This window comes from Pseudopodoces humilis, chromosome 17, assembly GCF_049639895.1.
Source record: "Pseudopodoces humilis isolate 2021_Gansu_Grassland_sample_001 chromosome 17, ASM4963989v1, whole genome shotgun sequence".
NCBI lineage: Eukaryota > Metazoa > Chordata > Aves > Passeriformes > Paridae > Pseudopodoces > Pseudopodoces humilis.
This window is the reverse complement of record NC_142216.1, coordinates 1,922,787-1,945,357: the sequence shown is the minus strand read 5'-3', so window position 1 is coordinate 1,945,357 and position 22,571 is coordinate 1,922,787. Positions and strand designations below refer to the sequence as shown.

General features: G+C 52.1%; 1 protein-coding gene across 1 annotated transcript in view; it reads right to left on the bottom strand.

The window, feature by feature from the left end:
- The window catches only part of STK10 (serine/threonine kinase 10), a 41,162-nt gene extending 23,930 nt beyond the window's left edge, over nucleotides 1-17,232 (bottom strand). The window contains exons 1-2 of the mRNA XM_014253249.2: nucleotides 16,983-17,232; nucleotides 6,779-6,943 (exon numbers count right to left, since the gene is read on the bottom strand). Of these exons, the coding sequence (XP_014108724.2) occupies nucleotides 6,779-6,943; nucleotides 16,983-17,138 (321 nt within the window). The 5' untranslated portion in view covers nucleotides 17,139-17,232. The remainder of the gene's footprint in view (nucleotides 1-6,778; nucleotides 6,944-16,982) is intronic.
- Between the last annotated feature and the right edge of the window lie 5,339 nt (nucleotides 17,233-22,571).

Here is a 22,571-nt window from a genome sequence, read left to right as displayed (position 1 = left end):
CCTTTTCTGGACAAAATAACCTACAGAGAAAAATATTTCAAATCAGAAATGAGAAAAGGCTGTTCCCATAAGGGGTGGGGGGAAGAAGATGCAGGGCAGGAAACGAGGAACACAAAGTTTAGGGAGTTTCAGAGCAAGAAACCTTTCTGGAGAACTAAGTCAATACTCCTGGCAAAATGCAGAGCTCCCTGCTGATCTTAAGGAAACTGGGGATAAGTTCTCCACCTTTAAATCACTGCAAGATGACAAAATATTTCCTTGAACTGCCCCCCACGGTTGGCAGAAATATTCCCATCCCTACTGCAATTTTGGCAGAACAAATAAAAACTCCTTTGAGGTCAGCTGAATGGTTTTGATGTTGCAAAAAGCAGCTTTTGCTGCTTGGAGGGCTGTGAGTGGGATCCCTTTTCTCACCAAGTTATCAGCTTTTAGAGGCCACTGAGTTCACTTTGTTACAAAACTCCAAGAATAATTTCAAATATAAATAGCAAAAAAGGAAGAAGTTGCTGCTTCAGTGGGAAGATTCCCCAACCTCAAGTGCCCCGAGTCTGTGTCAGCATCAAAAAGAGATGATGCATCTCCGAAGAGCAAAGCTCACTGTGAGAGCTGGAGTTTGACCCAGGACAAGTTTCCTGGTGGCTTTTATGAAGTCAGCATTTCCAGCACAGCCCCAAAGCCTTGCCTGGCCACTAGGACAATTCGGTGAAGGTGTGGCAAAGGGCTTGAAAGGTTTTCCACTCCTTTCCCTAGAAACAGCCATCTGTCCTAACCATCCCCAGGTTCCCAGCACAAGGTGCCTGGCTCCATCACACAACCTGAGCGTTGCTGTTTAACAGCTTCAGGGAGGGCTTTGAAGTCAATGGATCACTCCAGGCCACGAGGTCTGCAAAAGGACATCCCTCCCTCCCTCCAAATGACAACTTTCAGGCTATAGCTGAAACAGAAGGAAGTTTAGACCTGCAAGCTATCCCTCATTCAGGGTCTGGGCTGAAGCTGGGTTTTGAGGCGCTGTCTCCTATCCACAGGGAGCTCATAAATATTCCTTTCTATGCAAACACTGCTCCTTAGCATTCCCTTGGAGATCCAGCCAAGTGGGAACGTGGCTTATTGCAATTCAGTCCTAAACAAAGTTTTCAAGTGCTTTGAAAAGTGATTTGCCTATAAGGTTTCTTGTCTGCTTTGCTTTTCTTTTCATGAAACTCCGGCCTCGTGTTACAACCCCGGACTGGGACTCGGCACCCAGGACTTATTCCCAAGTGCCATTTACCCCCTGGGGAAACTTTAGGCAAATCCCTGTCTGTGCCTTCACTCTCAGAGCCAGGATAATGACACCAGCTCTTTTATAAAGCGTTCCAGGGTGTTCAGATGACAAGGCTGTGCAATCACAAGGAATTATTACGGCTTCAATAACCTCTTCATGCAACGTTATCCTGTGCAAAGGGTGGCAGACAAAGGTTCCTGCTCTCCTGTGGGTTGTCGTGTTGGTACCTGCAGGAGCACTCTTGAACTCTGCTGGGCTGTGGCAATTTGCCTGATACATAAATCATTTTTGGGGGTTGCTAAAAATCATTCGGTTTCCCTCTGTTTTAAGGGAAAACCCCCCAGTTTTACCCAGAACAGGATTTAGAGTGACTTGCCAAGAGGCTGAATGCTAAAGCTCACGTTCACAGCACGGAGGGGGCTCGTGGAACCTGCTGCCCAGATTTAGTAGAAGAAGATTTAGACCTGCAGGCCTTTGGGAATGGTTGGGCAGAGAGAAGGGAAGGAGGATGTCAGCCGGCCATCTGATCCACAGCATCCCAGCAGGCAGGGACACGGCCCCCAAGGTGGAGCAGACGTGACCACCCACTTCAGTTATGCTACTCTGAACAGCAAACTGCTGACCCTGGAAATACAGGGAAGTGCAAAAAAAAAAAAAATAAATAAATCCACTGGGCTGCATCACTTTTTCCACTTTGCAGCTCTGGCCAAGATGAGGAGCTGCCCCTCAGGACAGGGAGGGGACACTGTGATGTCCCTGCTGCATTCCCAGCTCCCAGGGCCAAGCACTGCCCTGTCCCCATGCCTGCTGATATCTGCCCACACCTGCTCCTCTCCTACCCACCCTGCTAAAGTTCCTGGGGGTGTTTTGCAGTTCTGCCCAAATTCTGGACTGGTAGGAATTTGGAAACCGGTCCAGCAAACCCCACCCCCACACTGGTTTTCCCAGCGGGGTTGATCCTGCAGCAGCTCCCGCGTGTCCCAGGGAACAGCCAGATCTGGGAGCGATTGGGATTTATGTTCCTGCAGCAGGGGAAAGGAGGAAGGAATAGGATTGCTGTTCCTCTAGGACGCTGGTGAGGTGTTTAGCAAAGTTTGGGATCACTTTGTTTTCCTGGGTTTTCCCTTGGCTACATCCGACTCCTGCGAGCTGCAAACAACAAAGTTCAAGAACTTCTGGGGGAAGTTTGGTACAAAGCTCCAGGAGCAGGAGGCCAAGTAGGAAGGGCTGCAGCTCTGCTGCCAAGTGGAGTTTTAAAGGGACACAAAGAGCCGTGGGATTCCTCAGGGACTGAGCAGCCTGGAGAGCCTGCTCTGGTCCAGCACTCACACAAACAGCTCCCCACGGGCATCCAGCCAAGCTCGGGCTGCTCACCCTGCGAGACATCCCTGCAAGTTGTGATAACCTCCCTTTGCTAAGGAAAACTGTGGGGAATCTGATCCTGCTACCAGCTCCCTTTTCTGTTTGTTTTAGAGAAAAGGTATTGCCAGCCTGGGAGAACCAAACGCTGCAGATGCTTTACACAGCCCAGCAGTGCATGGGATAATGAGCATTTCTTTATGCTACAGGATTTTCAAGAATGCCCAAATCTCCAGTCAACATCCATATCAAAGGGGGAGCAATCCCAAAAGTCCCTGGCTGAACAGGTCAGGGCCTGCCCACAGAAAATGCAAAGGATTTTATTTAAGGTGAGTACAAAGAGCAGCACAGAGCTGCAGTCTCTGTGCCAGCTGTAGGAGTTTGTACCCACACGGGAGAAACCCTGAGCCGCTTAAATTCCCCAAAAGGCCCAGCCAGGCAGGGTTACCTGCACGGTACAGCAATCCCTGCTTTGATCTCCAGGAAAAGGCTCTTTATTCAAAGTCCCTTTTGCCATGGCAACCGTGGGGCTGGGAAAGGAGGGAGAGGGAGACAATTCCCCAGGGCTTCCCTAGAAAAGTTGTCCCACCAGCAGCACAGTGGTTCAACACCTGGTTCAACAAACAAATTTTCATGAATTTCTAGAGATTCCTGCAGACTCAGTGCTGGAGCATCTCGCCAGGCTCCTGGGTTTTCTGCCCTGCTGGGCTGTCTGGGCACAGCCAGCATCCCCTGGGAGAAGAGCTTTCCTACAGGAAAGGTCAGGCTCTTCACAGCAAACAAAACTCTCCTCCCCTCTCATCTTATCACTGCTCCGGCTGGAGACACTCGGAAACAGCAGAGGGATTCAGCAGCAGCACATCAAAAGTTCCTCCCTTCCTCTGAGGTCTCAGTCTGGTTTTTGTTGTTGTTGTTTTGGAAGGGGGGAAAAAAAAACCCCTCCCAAACACACAGCCCTTGAGAGGGACACCAAACACAAGGGCTGTTGGTTTTTTTCCCATGTTGTAATAATTATCAGTGAAAATTCTGTTCAAAGCAAGCAAAGCCCATTTCAGTCCCATTCCTAAGCCACAAATAACTTTAAAAAGTCCATTTTAAAAGCTGTGCTATACTGGGTGAGGGGGATTTGCTTCTGTGTTTTCAAGTCCTGCATCACACTGCAGGAAAAGAGATTTTAAAATGTGTCCCAGCCACGAGGACTCAAAGCAAACTCTTTAAAAAAAAAAAAGAATGAGAATCTCAGCTTTCATTTGGTGCCCCCATTTCCAGCAGCCAGGATTTATGCAAAAGAACATGAAATGCCACAGGGCTTGTAATAAAAATAAAATAAAATCCTGAAAGCTCCCACCAGGGCAGTTTTGCAGCTTCTCTGGGCTGTTTTCAACCAGCACAAGACTTCCTGGCCTCTGCCACGAGCAAAGAAAAGGAGATGGAGGGGGATGGAATGAGATAGGAGCTGCTGGCAGGGCACAGCCTCTCTGCAGAGCGTTTAAATGCCAAGAAAGTTCATTCTGGATGCTGTTATCCCTGCAGTTTTATTCCTGGGAACTCACCGGGATTCTCCAAGCCCTTGCTCACAGTGGGCTTTGCTCCATCCCACACAAGAACTGGGGTTTTCCTCCTTTTATACTTGATGCCAATCAGGTATAAAACCCAGGGGAATCCTCTGATTTGTGCTTTCCTTTCAGTGCTGTGGATTTCCGAGCAGCTCCTGGAGGATGAGCCACTTCCCCTTGCACAGAAAGGTTTTCTGCTCTGTAAATATTTCATGTCCCCTCCCGGCTGCCAGAGCGTGAAGCCAGAGCCTGGCAGAGGAGCCACGGGGAGCTGACACAGCTCAGGGGGACCAGGAGGGCTCCTCACACATTTTCCTTCTTAATTCAAGGAAAGAACAGCCAGACTGATTTAGGAAGAGCCCTGCTTGTGGCACTGAGCTGTGAATTATTCAGGAGCCCAAGAGCTGCTGCCACCCAGGAGCTTGGGCACATCTGGACCTGCTCACTTGGAATGTTCTCCTTCCATGCTGGGCTGTGAGGAGCAAGGAAACCACAGCAGGTTCTGGCTCCCCCAGAAGTTTTAGCCAGAGCCACTCTGAGAATCCAGGCACCCACCATGCAAATGATGCAGGAAAATGCTGGTTCAAACAACTGCACAGACAGAAATGAGGATGGGATGTGGGCAGAACAATAAAAGCTGGTGTTTATATTTAGATGCAGATTTTTCCCCAGCAGCACTGGTCACCGAGAAGAGGAAGGTTTTGACTTTAGAGAAAACCTGGTAAGGACTAAAAGCCTTGCAGAAATAAAACAGCCTGGCTCAGTGACTCCCCTCCAAGCCAGGAAAACTCTGCAGCATTAATAAAACCAGCCTGAGCAACGAAACACAAATGCTACTCCAATAATTAAATAAAGAGAAGGATCCCAGAACAATGGCTGGGGCTGTAGCGTGGATTTGACAGAATCTCAGATCCTGCCCTCATGGGAGAGCCCCAGACAGGAGGCTCTTGTTGCAGAGTTTCATTTTAGTAGGTCGGCAGCACTTGACATCACAAAGCACTCCCAGGACAAAGGCAGAGCCCAGGAACTCTGCAATCCAGTTTTCCCTCCAGGAAGGAAGGAAGGAAGGAAGGAAGGAAGGAAGGAAGGAAGGAAGGAAGGCAAAGCTTCCTATGGCAGGGAGGAGGTGAAAAGAGGGAAGGGGAGGGGGCTGATGTCTCAGCAAGGCCCACGTGGAGGAGGCAGCAGAGCAGGGAGGTGAAACCAAGAGAACAGGGGGGCAGATAAAGCAGCCTCATCTCTCACCCCGGCTCAGGCTGTGCTTGCCTTTTTACTTTAGCCCAGATTAATCCTGCTGCAGTTGCAATCCATCCAAATCCCAAGTCCTCTCCTAGGAGGGATGTTTGTCCTTCCTCTCCTTAGCACAGTACATATTTACACTGTCCTTTAACATATCCAGGGCTCAGAATCCAAAATACCAAGTGGACAACTCAGCTCCCTCGAGATCAGAAGACAGAGCAGAAACACTCCAGCACTCCAGGCTGGGTGTCCCAGAGAACTCAGGGGCTTTATCCATGGATTTTTAAATAAGCAGCCACGGGTTGACATTGCAAAAGGTGCTTGCTGAATCAGCCCAATAAAACATCCCTCTCCTGCACTGCTCAACCCAGGAATGAACCAGACAGGGATTGTGCTGGCCCTGTTGGCAGCACAGGCAGGGACTGGCAGCTCCAACAGCTCAGCTCACACAAGTGCAAGTCCCCAAAGCTGAGATCTCTTCTTTAACTCTGTTAAATGTACTCAGGGAGGCCACAGTGGTATGTGAAACATTAAAAACAGGAAGGAAAAAGCACCAGAGCTGCTGAACGCACCCCTTGCCGCTCTCCTGAATTCCTGCAGTTAAAGGAGGAGCAGATGAACTGGCTGAGGAGATGGGCTTGGAAATCCTCCTGTTCACCTGATTTCCACAACCCTGACACAGGCACAGAGTTATCTGAGTACCCAGGGGTTCATTCCCTCAGCCTCTCCATGCCCTGCACGGAGCACAGGAAGGTGCCTTTCACGCTCAGCTTCCTCTGCTGCCGGGCACTCAGAGAGAACAGCAGGCAGGGGAAATAAAAAATAACATATAAACCTGCTGGGCTAGGGGAGAGAGCTGCAGGAACCTGCTGTTCCAGCCCTTGCACCAACCCACTCCATTGCATTTTATGTCCCTGCACTTCCATAGCCACGGGAAATGGAGCTCTCGCTATCAGGTGCCTCTGAATTACAAGTGCTGAGCCACAAATCAGCCCCAAATCCAGAAAATCAGTTGGAAGAGTTACCCTTCCAGCTGGTGTTTTAAAAGAGGGGCTTTAAAAGAGAGAGGAACTTGTTGGTGATGCTTTTTCTACCTTTAGAAACCCTTAATGGCAGAAAAAACACAACTCCAACTTCCCTGTGATGATGGCTTGGCCTTCCCTTGGGTTTTTACAAGCAGCTTTAGTTAGAAGAGAGTTTGGTGATAAAAAAGACAGCAGGGAAAATCCAGGCCCTGAGCACAAAGCGAGCAGGGCACAGCTCATGACTCATTTCTGATGTTCAGGCAGCTCCAGAGGTTTTGCTCCACCACGAGCAGCCCTTTCCTCTGTGCAGAGCGAGAACATCCCAGCCCCAGCCTTACCCAGAGTTTGCCATCCCAGTAGAAGGCTCCCAGCAGTTTGACAATGTGGGGGTGGTCACAGGTGGCCAGGATCTCAATCTCCACCATGTAATCCTCCAGCTCATCCTCGCTCTTGGTCTCGATGACCTTGGCAGCTGCCAAAGCGCCCGTCTCCTTGTTCTTGGCCTGGAAGGGAAGAACAGGGTGAGTCCAGAGAAAGCGAGGAACACAGAATTCCTGCTGCTCCAATTCCTGCTCAGCTTGGCTGGCCCCAGCCATCACACCAGAGGGAAAACTTGCAGAGTTTCTGCTTCCTAAAGCTGCCCACAGCCTCGCAGGGTGGCTGGATCCTCCCTCCAGGCTCCAAAGCCCAAACCACTTCCCACCACAGGCAGATGGAAACTTTTAGGAAAGGAGATGTAGCCTGTTGTTTGTAGCATGGGGGAAACAAAAAAGGAAGCAAGGAAACCTCAAAGTGTAGAAGCTCTCTGATGATATCACAGGTGAATTCCTAGAAATCCTGAGTATGCAGATAATCCAACCAAGAGCTATCTGAGAGTGCTGCCAGGTGGGGATGGGGCTCTGCTCCCAGGGAACAGGGACAGGAGGAGAGGGAACGGCCTCAGGCTGGGCCAGGGGAGGCTCAGGGTGGACAGCAGCAGGAATTTCCCCATGGAAAGGGAGCTCAGGCACTGGAAGTGCCCAGGGAGGGTTGGATCCCCATCCCTGGAGGTGGCACTCAGAGCTCTGGGCTGGGGATGGGGCACAGCTGGGACTGGATGATGTTGAAAGCCTTCTCCAACCTCAGTGATTCCATGACTTTGTAAAACTCAGAGTCCAGCTGCACCAGGAGATGTGTCACACGTGGGAGAGGGCTGAGACAGGAGCTGCTGACTCAGGAGCATCCCAACATTCCCAGAAGTTCATCGAGTCAGTGGATTACGGCACAGAATTCCCTCCAGCTCACCCACAGCTCCCCACTGACACAATTCCAGCTCCTCCCCCTTTTTCCTTCCATCTCCCCCAGCCCAGGCTGCCTCTCCCCCAGGGAAACAATTCCCACTGTGGATGGAATCCCTGGAGGAGCCGGCCAAGCTCTGCTTGTGACCTTTCTTCCCACTCTCCAGTTTACATCTCTGTGTTTGGAAAACCTACGGGGGAGCTTGCAGGAGGATTCATTCCTGCTGTAAACACCACAAGCCCCTCTGGACAGCTTCACACAGCTTGGGTGACGCTATAACCACGTGCCAAGGGACAGGCTGGGGAGGGGAGGAAGGAATACTGTGAAAATCCTACAGCAGAGGGAGGAAAACGAGGGATCTCTGCTGTGTTTTGAAGTCTTGCTGCATTCCAGGAGCTGGCAGGGACAGCCATGTTCTTACCACAGGGGACAAATCCATTTCCAGCTGGGCTCGCTGCCCAAAGGCAGGACAGCAGCTCCTGCTGGTTTCAGGAGAAATTAGGGGGTTTCTTTAGCTCAGCTTGGTTGGGCTCTCACCAAGTCACCACCAGATGCTCTCACACAGAGAGCAGGGCAGGGGGAGACGTGGAGGGAGCACGGGGAAGAGCTCAGCCCTTCCAAAGGGGAGCAAGAAGTGCCCCACTGTGTTTGCTCTGCACTTAGGGAGCTGGGAGAGCTCCAACGAGGGGAAGTAAATATTGTGAGAAGAGGTGGGGCTTCCCCTGGAGCTTCGCTTCCCACCGGCAGGGCCCCTGCCAGCTCAGCCCCTGCAGGATGCTGGGGCCCAGCAGGCACCTGGAAGGACCCAGGAGCAGAGCAGGGAGCTGGGCTGGGGGTCAGGGTTTGCAAACCAGGCTGCAAATTGTGCTGGGGGAGTGACCACAGCCCAGCCTGGCCTCGTTCAGTGCGTTCCTACATGCCCTGGGTGACCAGGCCAGTGACCAGAGCCAGCCTGGTGCCAGCTTTGCAGGTGGCCAGAGCAGAGCTACTGCATTTCTCCCCCGTGCTGAGCTGTCCTGAACAACACCCACCCTTCCCCATTCCCTTGTCCCTGAGCTCCAAAGGGAGCACTTTCCTCCTTCCACACCCCCCCAGATGGCACGGGGAGGTCACAGCTTGGGCACCCTGGAGGAAATGAGAGCAGCATCTCCAAGGGAAAATCAGCTCAGGACATCAGCAGCTCCTGATGCAGCAACACTCCAGAGCCAGCAGCCTCACCCAGGCAGGGCTGGCCCAGGGACAGTATGAGCATGACCCTGTGGAAATGTCACTGCTTCCCACAGGGGACCACACTGACCCTTAGGATGGCAGAAGAAGCTGAAGTAGGAAGGAGACCTGAGATCATGGTGTGAGCAGGAGGTTTTGGAAGATTATCTCCCCTGTAGTGCAGAGAAGACACAGGTTACTCCACACAGCAGCTTTGGGACAGCAACACTAGTACAGGCCGGGCAGTCCATCCCTTCCTGAGGTGTCCATGGCCCTCCTGAGCCCAAATTCCAGCTGTCCTGCTCCTACCACACAAGGCAGAAGGAGATGCACCGTGCCTGGCATGGGCAATCCTGAACTGAGCCCAGCAAGTCACCCTGGGCACCATGAAAGCTTCGAAATTCCAAGGATCTTCTGCCCCTTTCTCCACATCTGCTCGTCCCCCAGCCCTGACAGCAGGCTACAGCCACATCCCAGCAGCCTCCCAAACTGTGAGATCCCAAAAAACTGCTGGATGCCACTTCCATCTTTTAGCTCCTCCACTCCTGGACATTTCGATCCCACAGATAATTTGTCCTTGGGGTGCTAATTAGCACCAAAAAGAGAGAATTAAAGAATTTGAGCAGACAGCTGCCAGCATGGTGCCCAGGAGGTGCTGCTGAACTCCAGGGGGGTTCATTACAGTCATTTAAACCCCCAAAATCCCCTCGTGGCCAGCAGCAGCCCCTGAGCAAGTCAGCAGTGACAGGTCAGTGCAGGATCAGGGCTGGAATGTGCATTCCACAAGTGTCACATAAAAGTTACTCAGTAAACCACTTCCAGAGAGCTGTGCCAGGAACCAAGGAGGAAACAATGCAAAGGATCTTCCTGGAGAACTCTGGAGCAAAGTGGGTGCTGGCCCTGCAATCACCACACACCCAGGAATCCCAGGAAACTGGGGATGAGTGGGATTGCTCCTAGAAGGCAGGGAGGGAAAGCTCAGCTGGTGGATTTGAGGGGTGAGAGGTTCCTGCTCAGGTGACAGGAGCGGCTGTTTGGCCTTTGCCTGTGAGTCACCCCGCAGCTATTGTGAAATCCCCAGTGTGACAAACACAGGAACTATTTTGAGCCCTGAAAGAACACATTGCCGGAAGGCTGGATGGTTCAGGATGGCCAGTTTCTAGGTGAGGCAGAGGAAAGCCCTGCCTGACCTCTCGGTGCCACAGAAAGGAGAACCGAGAGCTCCCCGGTTGCTCCATCTCCATCTCACCCTGTATCTTCCCGAGCCACGGGATCATCCTTCCCAGGCTATTGTGTCAGCATATTTTTGGTGTGAGCTCTCTGTCCCCTCCTTGCCAGCCTTGTCCCCGTGCCAGGAGAGCTTCAGATATCACCAAGTGAGAGCCCTAGAAGGAGCCTGGAGGTCGCAGGGATGCTGCATTTGGGGGGTGATAGCTGGGCCTGCCCCGCTCCTGCTCCCTCACGTGTTTCCCAGGGATTACAGAATGATTAACTGCCTCCTGATGAACCTGGCCTGAGCTCTCTGCACCAATAAACAAACACAGAATGGCCAGGCTCCAGTCAGTGCTCGTGGTGGTGTCAAATAATCCATGGGAGCTGGAATGGAGATGCCTCCCCTGCGAGGATAGGCTGAGAAAGCTGGGGCTGTTTCCAGCCTGGAGAAACCAAACTTTGGGGTGACCTCATTGTGGCCTTCCAGTGCCTGAAGGGCTACCAAAAACTGGAGAGGGGCTGTTCCTCAGGAATGGGAGTGACAGGACAAGGGGGAATGGCTTCACTCTGACAGGGCAGGGCTAGATGGGATTTTGGGAAGGAATTGTTCCCTGTCAGGGTGGGCAGGCCCTGGCACAGGTGCCCAGAGAAGCTGTGGCTGCCCCTGGATCCCTGGAAGTGCCCAAGGCCAGGTTGGACAGGGCTTGGAGCAGCCTGGGACAGTGGAAGGTGTCCCTGCCATGGCAGGGGTGGGGATGAGGTGACCTTCAAGGTCCCTTCCACCCCAAACCACCCCATGACTTCCAAGCCTAACAGACCCCCTAGAACCACTTCAGTTTGTCACCATAAATTAATCCCATTTGGGGCTTCAAACAAAGAGGATTAATTGATGAAATCCACATAGGAAATCCATTTGTTTGAAATGCTGGATTGGGGCCCTGGTGCCACCAGGCAGAGCAGTTGGTGACACGTCGGGAGGGGACAGCAGCACAGCCCTGGTCCCACAGCCCCCCACCCAGAGCACTGCTGCTCTGGCAGCTGGGACAGCATTTCAGCAAGAGGGAAGGGGAAGTGGCTTGTGAAACACCCCAAAAACCGTTAAAAAAACCCAAAAAACAACTTTAAAAAAGCAGAAATGCCTTCCTCTGGTTTTATGAGCAAAGGGCAGAGAGAGCAGCCACATCAGAGAGCTCAGCTACAGTCTCGTTCTCTAGGTATAAGAGGAACACAAAAAACAGTAAATTAAATTAATAAAATAATATATTAAAAAATATAAAGTATATATAAAAATAAAATAATAAATAATAAAAAAAAATAAAAATGTAAAAACCAAAAATGGCCAAAGCATAGCACAAACACCTCTCCTGGCTTTAAAAGCTCAGCAGTGGCCCAGCAAAGGGAGGCAGAGATGAGAAGCCCACAGAGCAGCCACAGCTCCACGTGATGTTCCAGACCTTGCACCCAAGGAGCTGCAGAGGCACAGAGAGAGGGTTTGGGGCTGCTGTGCCGTGTTACAGCCACCCACAGAAACCAGCAGAGCTCCTGGGCCTGCCCTGAGCAACGTGCAAATGAGCAGGCAGGGTTTGAGGAGAGGGAAGTTCCACATTCACCCAGCATCTCCAAAATTGAAAGCACCAAACTTCCAATCACGGGTCCCCGGAGGAGCACGGCGCTCCAAGTGAGCATTCCTGAGCTCTTCCTTCAGACAATGCCACAACATTGGAAAAAGTAAATAAAAAAGAGGGGGGGAAAAAAGCCAGCCAGCCAGTTCTGAGTTTCCTAGCAACTTCTTGCAACAAATTTGGTCCACAGAGGGCTGTGGGAGCAGGGGCAGGATGGCTGCGACACCCAAGAGCCAAGGAATGGGTTTAGGCTGGCAGTGGCAGCTCTGGCTGGCTGGCAGCCCTCTCTCACTGGGCTGAAAAGCATCGGCTCAGCAAGGCCCTGGCAGGGGAATAAAACACTCAGCTCTTGCCCATCTCCAGAGCCCAGGGCTGCCAGGGTGGCCCAGCACTGCTGGCACTTCCCGTGGCAGAAGGAATAAGGGGCAGGAGCAGCAGATCCAGGTGCTGAGGAGAACCAAGAGCAGCTGGGCACAGCCCCCTCCTCTGCCTCCCCAAACACCACACCGATTCTGGCTGAGCAAATCAAGACAGGAGACCTCGGGACAGGGGCACAGGGAGGTGAGGAGTGTCAGGAAGGGTTCTGCTGCCTGCAGGAGCAGCCTGGGAGGTGGCACCGAGGTGTTTTACCCCAGCCAGGAGGCAGAAGTCAGAGAATGAGCCCCAGCAGGAACAGCCACGGCTCTGCTCTGTGCCAGGGACACGCTGCCCCTTCCAGCCCATCCTGGGGGTGCCACATCCACACTCTGCTCTGGGAGGGAGCTGCCCCCTCCCTTTCCCATGGGAGCAGAGCGTGCCTTCGCTCCTCTGGCTGAATCTCTTTTCTCTCTGGGTTGAGGCCGAGGCAGGCTGGCAGTGCCAGGGATGGGGACACAGCACAGCCCTGGGGACACCCAGCCACAGGGGGCTTGGCCTGAGACTCCTGAGGAGAACCCCACACTTACAGGCAGCAGCACCCCACAGACAAGGAAAAAAGAACCTTTTCTCCAAGGAAACTGGATTCTCAGGAGAAAAAAACATTTAAAAACCCATGAGATGTGGAGGGAGGAGTTTCTCTGAGCAGCAAGAATTGCCACGTGCTCCAGGGTGAAAGGCTGATCTGAGCTCCCACTGCCAGCAGCACTGCCACGATCTGGGCTGTGCCACTGAAGTCATTGTCAAAATATTTAGGCCATGGAGAGCTGTCCCTGTCCCCTGTCACACCGAGACAGCCACAGAGCACAGGACTGTGGCAGGGATGGAGCATCCCACGTTTCCATCTGTTGAAAGTGAGAATCAAGTTTAAAGTTCACCCAGGTTGAATGTTGTTAAACATTCCCATTCCTCTTTCCCAAGAGAAAAGATTTTATCAAAACCCTTCAGCTGTTCTAAAGGGCAAGACCATGATTTGATCCTACATTTTTTTTGTGGCAAATCAGCTCCAGCTTCTCCTGCTTTTGTTTCCTTTCCCTTTTCTTTTTCGAAGTTAACCCGGCAGATTAACATCTCTCCGAGACACCCTTTCCAGGAATTACAGGTTAAATTGTAGAATCACAGAACGATTTGGGCTGTGAGAGACCTTAAAGCTCATTTTTGAGCCTTGGGCAGGGACACCTCCCACTGTCCCAGGCTGCTCCAAGACCCCATCCAAGCTGGATTTGGGCACTTCCCGGGATCCAGGGGCAGCCACAGCTTCTCTGGGCACCTGTGCCAGGGCCTCACCATCCTCCCAGGGAACAATTCCTTCCCAAAATCCCATTCTAGCCCGCAGCATGCACAGCACCGATAGCAGCACAACACATCAGAGAACCCAAATTCGCCTTTTTTAAGCGCATCTTGGAGAAGAAAGGAGAGCAAGGGCACAAAAGACAGCGCTGGTGACTCGCTGTGGCCCCGGGGCTCGGCGGGATGGAGCTGTCGGGAGGCGATTTGAAGTGAATAAAGCGAATAAAGCCCCTTTGGCAGCCTGTCCCCACCCTGCCGGGGGGAGCCTTATCGGGGAGCCGGTGTCCCCATCAGCCGGCGCTGGGCAGGGCAGATAGCGCCGCACAAGAGCAGCAAAACAATTCCCCAGGAGAAAGGCAGCGAGGTCCCGGCCAGAGGAGCCCCTGCCAGCCCAGGAGCTCTCCATGGCCACGGGAGTGCTCAGACATCCCTTCCCGAGGGCTCAATGTGGGGTTTTGTGGGGCTCAGGGGCTCCAGCACTGCTGGATTCACCCTGAGCATCCTCCCCGAGAGCTCAGGGGTTGATTGTCCCTCCAGCTCTGAAGTGACAGCACAGCTCTGCTGGGTTTCTGAGCGGTATCTTAGGTGGGTTTTCCAGACAAAAATCACTCTGCTTTTCTCCTGAGGCAGCTCGGGAAGGCTCTGAGTGAGGAACTTTTCCAGACCCCCAACCCTGTGTGGGCACCCACTGAGCACAGCTGGATTAGAGATCATCATTTAATGAGCTTGGGACGAGGTGGTGACAAAGTCTGGTCACCCAGGGGCTGCCACCACGTCCTCACTGGACCTCTGGCCTTGCCAAAACCACGGCATTCACAGAGTGAGAACTAGAAAGAAATGATTCCTCCCCACCCCCTCCTCCTTCTCAGCTTCACTGCCTTCTGTTTAACTGGTTCCTCATCCAGATCCTCTTTTGCTGCAAAAAGGAGTTTCTGTAGAACCAGGGGAATCCCAGGAGTTTCTGCTGGCCCAGGGATTTTTAGGTCTGCTGTGTACAATCCACACTCCACTATAAATTTCATTCTTTTTAATTAATAAGTATTTAAATGAAGCCTGTCCTACTTTTGGAAACGCTGTGTGAAGCCAGTTCAGCTTTGCTCAGCCCAGGACACAGCTCCAGATGGGATTCCACAGGGCAGGAATATCCCAAAATACCCGAGCCCTCCTTCCTCACGCTCACAGCCAGCCTCACCAAACCAAACCCTACTGAACCCAGCCCATTTTCCCATCTTTCCACACCTCAGTTTCTCCCAGGTCTGTCCAGGGTACAAACCCTGCAGCCAGAGGGGACACAGCACATGGCACACGGGGCAGGATGCAGGCACAGGATTCCGTCACCTCCCCGCGCTTCCGCCTGTGGAACAGGGACGGAAAACGGGCAGGAACTTCCCTCAAACATCCTGAAAACCTCAGGGCCGTGCAAACACCCAGCCTCGCTCCAAGCAATGCCTTTAGTGAGGAGATCAAATGGATTTGGGGTCGAGAGAATGATTCAAATTGTTCACTGAATTTTGGGAGCACAGGTGGGTTATTCAGCTGCTTTCTTGGTGGCTTATTCTGAAATTTTTGGTGGGTTATTCTGAAATTTTTGGTGGGTTATTCTGAAATTTTTGGTGGGTTATTCTGAAATTTTTGGTGGGTTACTCCGAAATTCTCTGGCAGCTGAGCAGCACAAGAGGGCAACCCCCTTCTTTCACATCCCACCTTACGCTCATCCCCACCACAGATATAAAAATAAAAAAAACAAAGGAAGACAATAAAAAAACCTTAGTTGATGAGAAGATGTGTCTCTGGTTGTTAACCTAAAATAAGGATTTATAGCACAGGACCCCCAAATAATTTGGGATTCTTAAATGAACCAACAAACTCTTGGATGAGAATTCAAAATCCAAGCGTGACCTTTTGCCAGATGGAATGGAGAACAGGTGGAGAAGAGATCAAAGCAATGGAGAAGTGAAATGTTGTTAAATACAATAAAATAGCCTTTTGGTTTCTGGCACGATGTTAAACCTCACCCTGCCTAACAGGATTAAAACTCCACAAAAGCAAAAAATTTGCCTGAATATTCAATTTCCAGAAGGAGTGAACTTCTGGTTGTAAATTCATGGTGTCCACTGGGACATTTTTATTCTCATTTGGGTCAAAATGAGGATGAGAGGAGCTGAAGATGAGATTTTATTGCCTGACATCCTTTACCTACAGTAATAAACTTACTCTGACAATGGTTTTCCTGGTGTGAGGCTGGGGTTAATAACTGAGGCATTCAGATATGACAACAGATTAAAAACCAAACCAGCCACCTCCAAAGCAGCTTTATTATCCAAGTCACCTAATTTGGGTACATTATACATGTTTAAAATAAGAAAGCATTTTGGTAATTAAGTTTTCCTTTATCTCAGAGGCCACTGAAGTTATTTTCCAGTGTTTACCTGGTTCCTGGCACTGCCTGAGAAACTTGAGCAAATAAAGGCAAGGAATCATCCAGGAGTGAGTGTTGCCACCACAAATGTGTTTCCAATGCATTTGGAGACAGAAGCAGAACGGCAACAGAATTTCTACTGATGCTGCTCTCAGAGGGATAAATGGAGAAGTGATTTAAATATGATTTTTAGGAATTGTGGTTTATTAGAGGATAGGATCCTTCACTAAAAAGTTTCTCTCGATGGGTATTTAGCACTGAGTTTTTTAGAGTTTCTATCAAATAACGTGACAGAGATGAGAAATAAACCCCAAATCCCTCTGTCCTGACCTGCAGCCACCTGCCTCCTTTCCTGGCCTGTTTATTTCTCATTTTTTCCAAAGGCAGTGCTTTGGAATTCCAAAAAGATTCCAAACGATCCAACGATGCCATCAAACCCCAGCTGCTCCTGGCATTCCCACCCCTATTCCAAACCCTGCCTGTCCCACAGGTGTGCCCAGGACCCCCAGCCTGCTCCTGCACCCCGAGCCCCCTGCTCGGGACATTTCAGAGCGGGGACAGCAGGGAGAGCAAAGTCCAGGCAATCTTTGATCCTTGAAACCCCCGTCCCTAAACCCCGAGGTTAAACATTCACAGCACTGGACACGGCTCCTCTTGGCCCTCCGAGTTTCCTGCCGGCAACAACCGCGGGGGCACAAATCCCATGTCACCCCCGGAGACTCAAAAAACTTGGAGACAGCCCTGGAAGTGCCGACTTCCAAGAAACCTCCTTCCATTCATTGCACCGGCGGGCTTGGCAGGGAGCGCTCGGGTCTCCTCACAAAAAGCATCGCTCTGAAAACGGGCGATTCAGGGCGACGAAAAAAAACAAAAAAACGAACAAAAAAAAAAAAAAAAGAAAGGAAAGTAAAAAACCAGGCAAGAAAGAAAGAAAGGAAAAAAAAAAAAAAAAAAAAGAAGGAAGCTTTTCTCCCTCTTTTCCCCTTCGCGTTCCCAAGCCCAGCTCAGCCGCCGTGCCCGTCCCGGCTCCTCCCGGCTAACGGGATGCGGGGCCGGTCCCGGGGGTCCCGGGGGGTCCCGGGGGTCGGAGCGAGCGCCCACCTTGTAGACTTTGCCGAAGGCTCCGTCTCCCAGCTCGCCCACCACCTCCCACACCTCGCCGGGGTCCAGGTCGCGGCGGACGTGCTCGTATTCCTTGGAGCGCCGCTTCTCGAAGGCGGAGAGGCGCAGGATGCGGCGGAAATTGGCGAAAGCCATCGCGGAGAGCGGCCCCGGGAGCTGCGGAGCCGCCGCCCGCTCCGGCCCCGGGAGGACGGAGCCGCTGCGAGCCCGGGGAGCGGCGGGGCGGGGCCGGCCCCGGGGCCGCCTCCAGCCGAGCACATGGAGCCGGGACCGCTCCACCTGCTGGGCTGGGCTGGGCTGGGCTGGGCTGGGCTGACCGGGACCAGGCCATTGGCCGCCCGCATCCTCCGCCCGCACGGCCGGCACCGCCCCGCACGGCTCGGTTCGGTCCGGGGATGCCTCAGACAGGGCTCGGTCCGGGCACTGCACAGCACGGCTCGGTTCGGTCCGGGGATGCCTCAGACAGGGCACGGTCTGGGTAGGGCACGGCTCAGACAGGGCACGGCCCGCCCAGACTGTCACGGCTCACCCCGGGCACGGTTCAGCCCGGGCACGGCACGGTTCAGGTTCTGGGTACGGCCCGGAGCTGCTCACCGGGTCAAGGTCCGCCCTGACCGGCCCGGCTCAGCCCGGTACGTTCTGTCCCGGTTCGGCCCGGCTCAGCCCGGTACGTTCTGTCCCGGTTCGGCCCTGCTCAGCCCGGTACGTTCTGTCCCGGTTCGGCCCTGCTCAGCCCGGTACGTTCTGTCCCGGTTCGGCCCTGCTCAGCCCGGTACGTTCTGTCCCGGTTTGGCCCTGCTCAGCCCGGTACGGTGTGCCCCGGTTCGGCCCGGCTCGGCCCGGGCGCGCATCCCCAGTCCCGAGGCAAACAGAGCGAATCCCGGGGCAGGGATGGAGCGGTGCCGCATCCCCGGGGCCGTGCCCGGTCCCCGCATGGAAAAGCCGAACCCGCCCGGGCCGGGCAGCACAGCCGCGTTCCCCGCTGCCTCTCCCGGGAAAACAGGCGGGGAACGCGGGTTTCACACTCCCAGCAGCGGCGATCCCGGGAAATCCGCGTTTGTTTTGGAGAAGCAGCCAGCCGGGAGCCGCTGGGAAATCCTCATCCCCCCCGTGGTGGCAGCTCCATCCCCTGGAGAAAGGAGCCGCGATCCCGTGTGGAATGGGGACATCTAGGGGACACCCCGGGCTGGCCCTGCGCACCCCGGGGATCCCCAAATCCCAAAAATTTGATTATGGATAGTTTATTTTTATATGCTATTAGAAGGAATTGTGTTTGAATTTAATTGACTAGCAATTTACTGAAAATAATTGTTAAAAGTGACACCTTCAACAGAAAAATGTGGGGGTTTTCTAGTGTTTCTGGTTTGTTGGGAAAGTAATTTTTTTCCTCCAGTGGTGGGGTGGGAAGGAAGCTGGGAGAAGAAGACAGGAAGAGAAGACAGGAGCACAGCAATGAGCACCTTCCCTTTTTCTCTGGGCAGAAATCACACGTGGCTCTCTCATAAATCATCTTATTAATACTGTCTGTGAATTCTGAGCAGCATCTCGTGTCTGTTCCGGGCTGTTAATTGCCTGTGCAGCCTGACTGGGAGCACTGGGCATTTCAAATGAAATAAATCCTGCTAATTATTGCTCTCAGCTTCGTGCAGGCAATGCCTGAGAGCTCCCTGCTCTCCTCAGGGGAACTTTTATTGCTTTCTCCGGGATGGGACCAACCTGAATAAGGATCAGGTTCTGCTCTTCCACCCACTGGGCTGGGATGCTGTGGGGAGGGAGAGGGGTGGTAAAGCCAGGATTACCCCTAAAGCTCAGCTTTGATGTTGGGCATGACCTGCAGCTCTAATCTGGAGCAGGAGCCCGGCCCGGGATCAGCATTGGGGTGTCCCCCATGGGATTTGGGGAGGAAGGGGAGAAGCCAAGCATGGACATGGGAGGGATGGGAAAGGAACTCTCAGAGGAGAAGCTGGAGCTGCTGGAGAGAGCCCAGAGGATGCTCAGAGGGATGGAGCAGCTCTGCTGGGAGGAAAGGCTGGCAGAGCTGGGGTTGGAGAGGAGAAGCTTTGGGGTGACACAACTGTGGCCTCACAGCACCTGGAGGAGCTGCAGGAAAGATGGAGAGAGAATTTTACAAGGGAGGGAGTGACAGGACAGGAATGGCTTCCCACTTCCAGAAGGTAGATTTAGGTTGGATATTGGGAAGGAATTACTCCCTGGGAGGGTGGGCAGGCCCTGGCACAGGTACCCAGAGCAGCTGTGGCTGCCCCTGGATCCCTGAAGTGTCCAAGGCCAGGCTGGAGCAGCCTGGGACAGTGGGAGGTGTCCCTGCCGTGGCAGGGGTGGAGAGAGATGAGCTTTAAGGTACCTCCACCCCAAACATCCCATGGCTCTCTGGCAGCAGCTTTGGAGCCTGGCTGGTGTCGGTCGCTCCCCCAGCACATCCCAAAGCCAGCAGCAGCAGCTGAGGCTCCATGGCAGGAAGCAGCAGGATTCTGGCATTTCCTGCGCCTGGGAGAGGCGGGAGGTCCCCTCTGTTGTGGGGATGTGAGCACTGCTCCGTGCTCCACGTGCTCCTTCCAGGCAGGAAATCAGTGCTGAGGTTTGTTCCTGAACCTTTCCGCCCTGAACAGAGCATCTCCACCTGCTCCGGGAGCACGAGGGACTGAGGGACATCACCTCACCCGCTCCTCCTTTCTGCTGAGAGGAATGAGGGATTTGTCCTTACAAATGAGCTGCTGGTAAATAAAATCAGCACTGAGAGATAAAAGAAATAATGGGAAGGATTCCACTGATTGATGAATGGGGAAAAAGATATTTGCCTTTCCAAACAAACTGCAGGTTTGCTGGTAAATGAAATTGGATATTGAAAGATGAAAGAGACAATGGGGGAAACACCATAAATTCCATAAGAATTAAAAATTAAGAGGGAGGGTTCTACATTAGAGGGGAATCTTAGGTGTCAGGCATTCTGGGGAGTCTGTGCCTCTCAAGTACCTCAGGCAGATGGGAAAGAGAGAGGGACACGGCCGGGAAATTGGGATAAAAAGGAGATAAAAATTGGAGAGACCCCAGGGGAATGGTCCATGGCCTCTCCCTTTATTGGAATAAAGTTACAGGACTCCTCTGTCTCCTTTTTGGACATAAACCCCTGGTGTTTGTGGATTCATTTCCCTGACTCTGGGTTACTGTTTTTATGGATAATTCTCCTCTTTGAGCCACCAGAGTTTCCCCTTCAGTTATTTGTTGTGGCTGCACCTCAGCCCTGCAGGGTGTGCAGCCCCTGGGTGGTTCAGCAGCGCAGGGAGCTCAGGAATTCCTCCCAGGATTCCCTGAAATGAGGTTTTCAGCCCCAGCTTGTGTTGGTGCCGCCCTTCCAGGGCTGCCTGGTTAAAAGGCCACTTCCAGCAGCTGGGAATGCTGTGCACTGCTCAGTCCAGATGTTGTCAATCACTGCAACATCTGCACCTCGTCTGGGAGGGCAGAGCAGCAGCCAGAGAAGGGCTCTGGGAGCCGGGATCATGCTCGGGATGAGCCCGAGGCAATCAGCTGGAATTGATTTCTCCTCAGTCAGGAAACTCTTCTGGAGAAGGGGATGAGAGTCTGGATTTGGGGCGTTTCTCTGGAATAACTCCTGCTGGGCAGGGCTACCCTGTACGGTGGGGTCTGCCTCCAATCCAAAATTAATCACTGAGCTGCAGGGAATCCGAAATGTTTGCAGCCTCCTGCTTGGACAAAAAGCAACAAAATAGAAAAAAAAAAAAAAAAAAAAAAAAAAAAGGAGGAAGGGAGGGATCATGGAGAGCTCCCAGCAGGAGAACTCAGGGAATTCTGTACCCAGGAGCAGCCTCACACCCCTGACCCGGCTCAGCTCCCAGCCAGCACCAGTTTACAAAGTGAGTAAATCCCAGTGGTGCTGCCCAGCAATTCCTTGGAGGAGCAGGAATCGCTGCTCTTCAGCCTCGCAGCATCCCCAGGACTGATGGTGGAGTCACCTCCTCCAGACTGGGGCAAACTGGGGCAAACTGGGGCAAACTGGGCTGTCTCCAAGGCTGGGTCAGTGCCAGGGGCAGCTGCTGCTCCACATCCCCCTGAAATCCCTGCTGGAATGCTGAGGGACAGCCCCAGCCCCAGGAACCGCCCTGAGCTTCATTAACGAGCCCAGCTAATTAAGGCCACGTGGAGAGAAGGCAAGAGCGGCGGTTTTGTCTCTTCTGCTGAATTTTGGCTGCTCAGCAGTGGATTTATTCCCCCCTCACACAGCCCAGGACACCAGGAGCCTCCTCCAAGCGCTGCCCCTGGAGTTATCCCCGAGAAAGGAAGGAAGGAATAATTCAGTTGGAAAATTCCAGGCCTTCCACAGAATCTGGCCTTGGAGAAACCTGGGATAGTGGAAAATATCCCTGGAAAAAAGTTTGGAGCAAGATGCTCCTTAAGGTCCCCTCCAAGCCAAAGCATCCTGTGATTTTGTGGAACGGCTGCACACAAGGCTTTGCACCTTGTATTTTATGGGTATCTATTAAAAAGGGGAATATGGATAAATTAAAGACACTGTATGTACACACTCCCATAGAAAAGGAATAAAAATTATGTATTTTTACATCTGTAAAGGGAAAATTTCCAGGAAAATCACCCCCTTGTTTGTTTGTAACTCACATCCCAAATTCTGCAGTGAAATGATGCCGGTTTCTTATTTAAAAAATGGAAATATTTAGCTGCAGCTGACAAAGAATTATTCCTACTCCTCTGATACCTCTGGTAGTTAATCAAGACTATAAAAGTGCTGACCTGAATTAAGACAAAGTGTCAGGGAATGTAATTACAGGCCAATTACCCAGATCCATTATTTTTGTTCAGCGAGGAGCTGATCCCCAGAGCCAGGCACATCTCCAGGCCCTGCATTCTCCGTGGATTTCACACCTTGTCCACAAGATAAAACATTGTCACACACCCAAATCCACATTAAAATGTGTCCCTTAGGGGTATCAGAGGTAATGGAGAAATTGCAGAATTCCAGCTCCCAGCCAAAAGCCCCACTGAAGAAATTTAAAGAGGAAAAAGAACACTGAGTGTATTTCTTAACGTGTAGCATCTCCAAGATTAATTTAATTTTTTAAATGAAAGGGGGAAAAAGTTTAATTTTTTTTATTTGTTTTAAATACAGGGAATTTGCACAGTGTTCCCACTGGAAATTCAGGGTGGTTTGCTCTCAGCAGTAAAAGATCTCCCCTATGATAATAAATAATTTATCAGTCTAGAGACAACCTGTGAGGCATTAATAAAGTACCAGATAAAAACCCATAAAGCAGTTTGGAATTTACCTGGTGTTCACAGCAGGATAAAAATTGGAATTCTGGAATTCTTCCCTCACCAGGGAGGGGAAAAATATTAAAAATCCTGTTTGACACAAATATTTGATGTTAAATGTGTTCCTAAGAGGGGAAAGAAACAGCCCCATCCTGGGGGACAACCCCAAACCCAGCAGCAGATCCCAAGGAACAGGAAATCCAATCCCACAGCACCAACACACAGCCAGAGTTTTACCATAAAAATGAAGGTATTTATTCAAGAAGT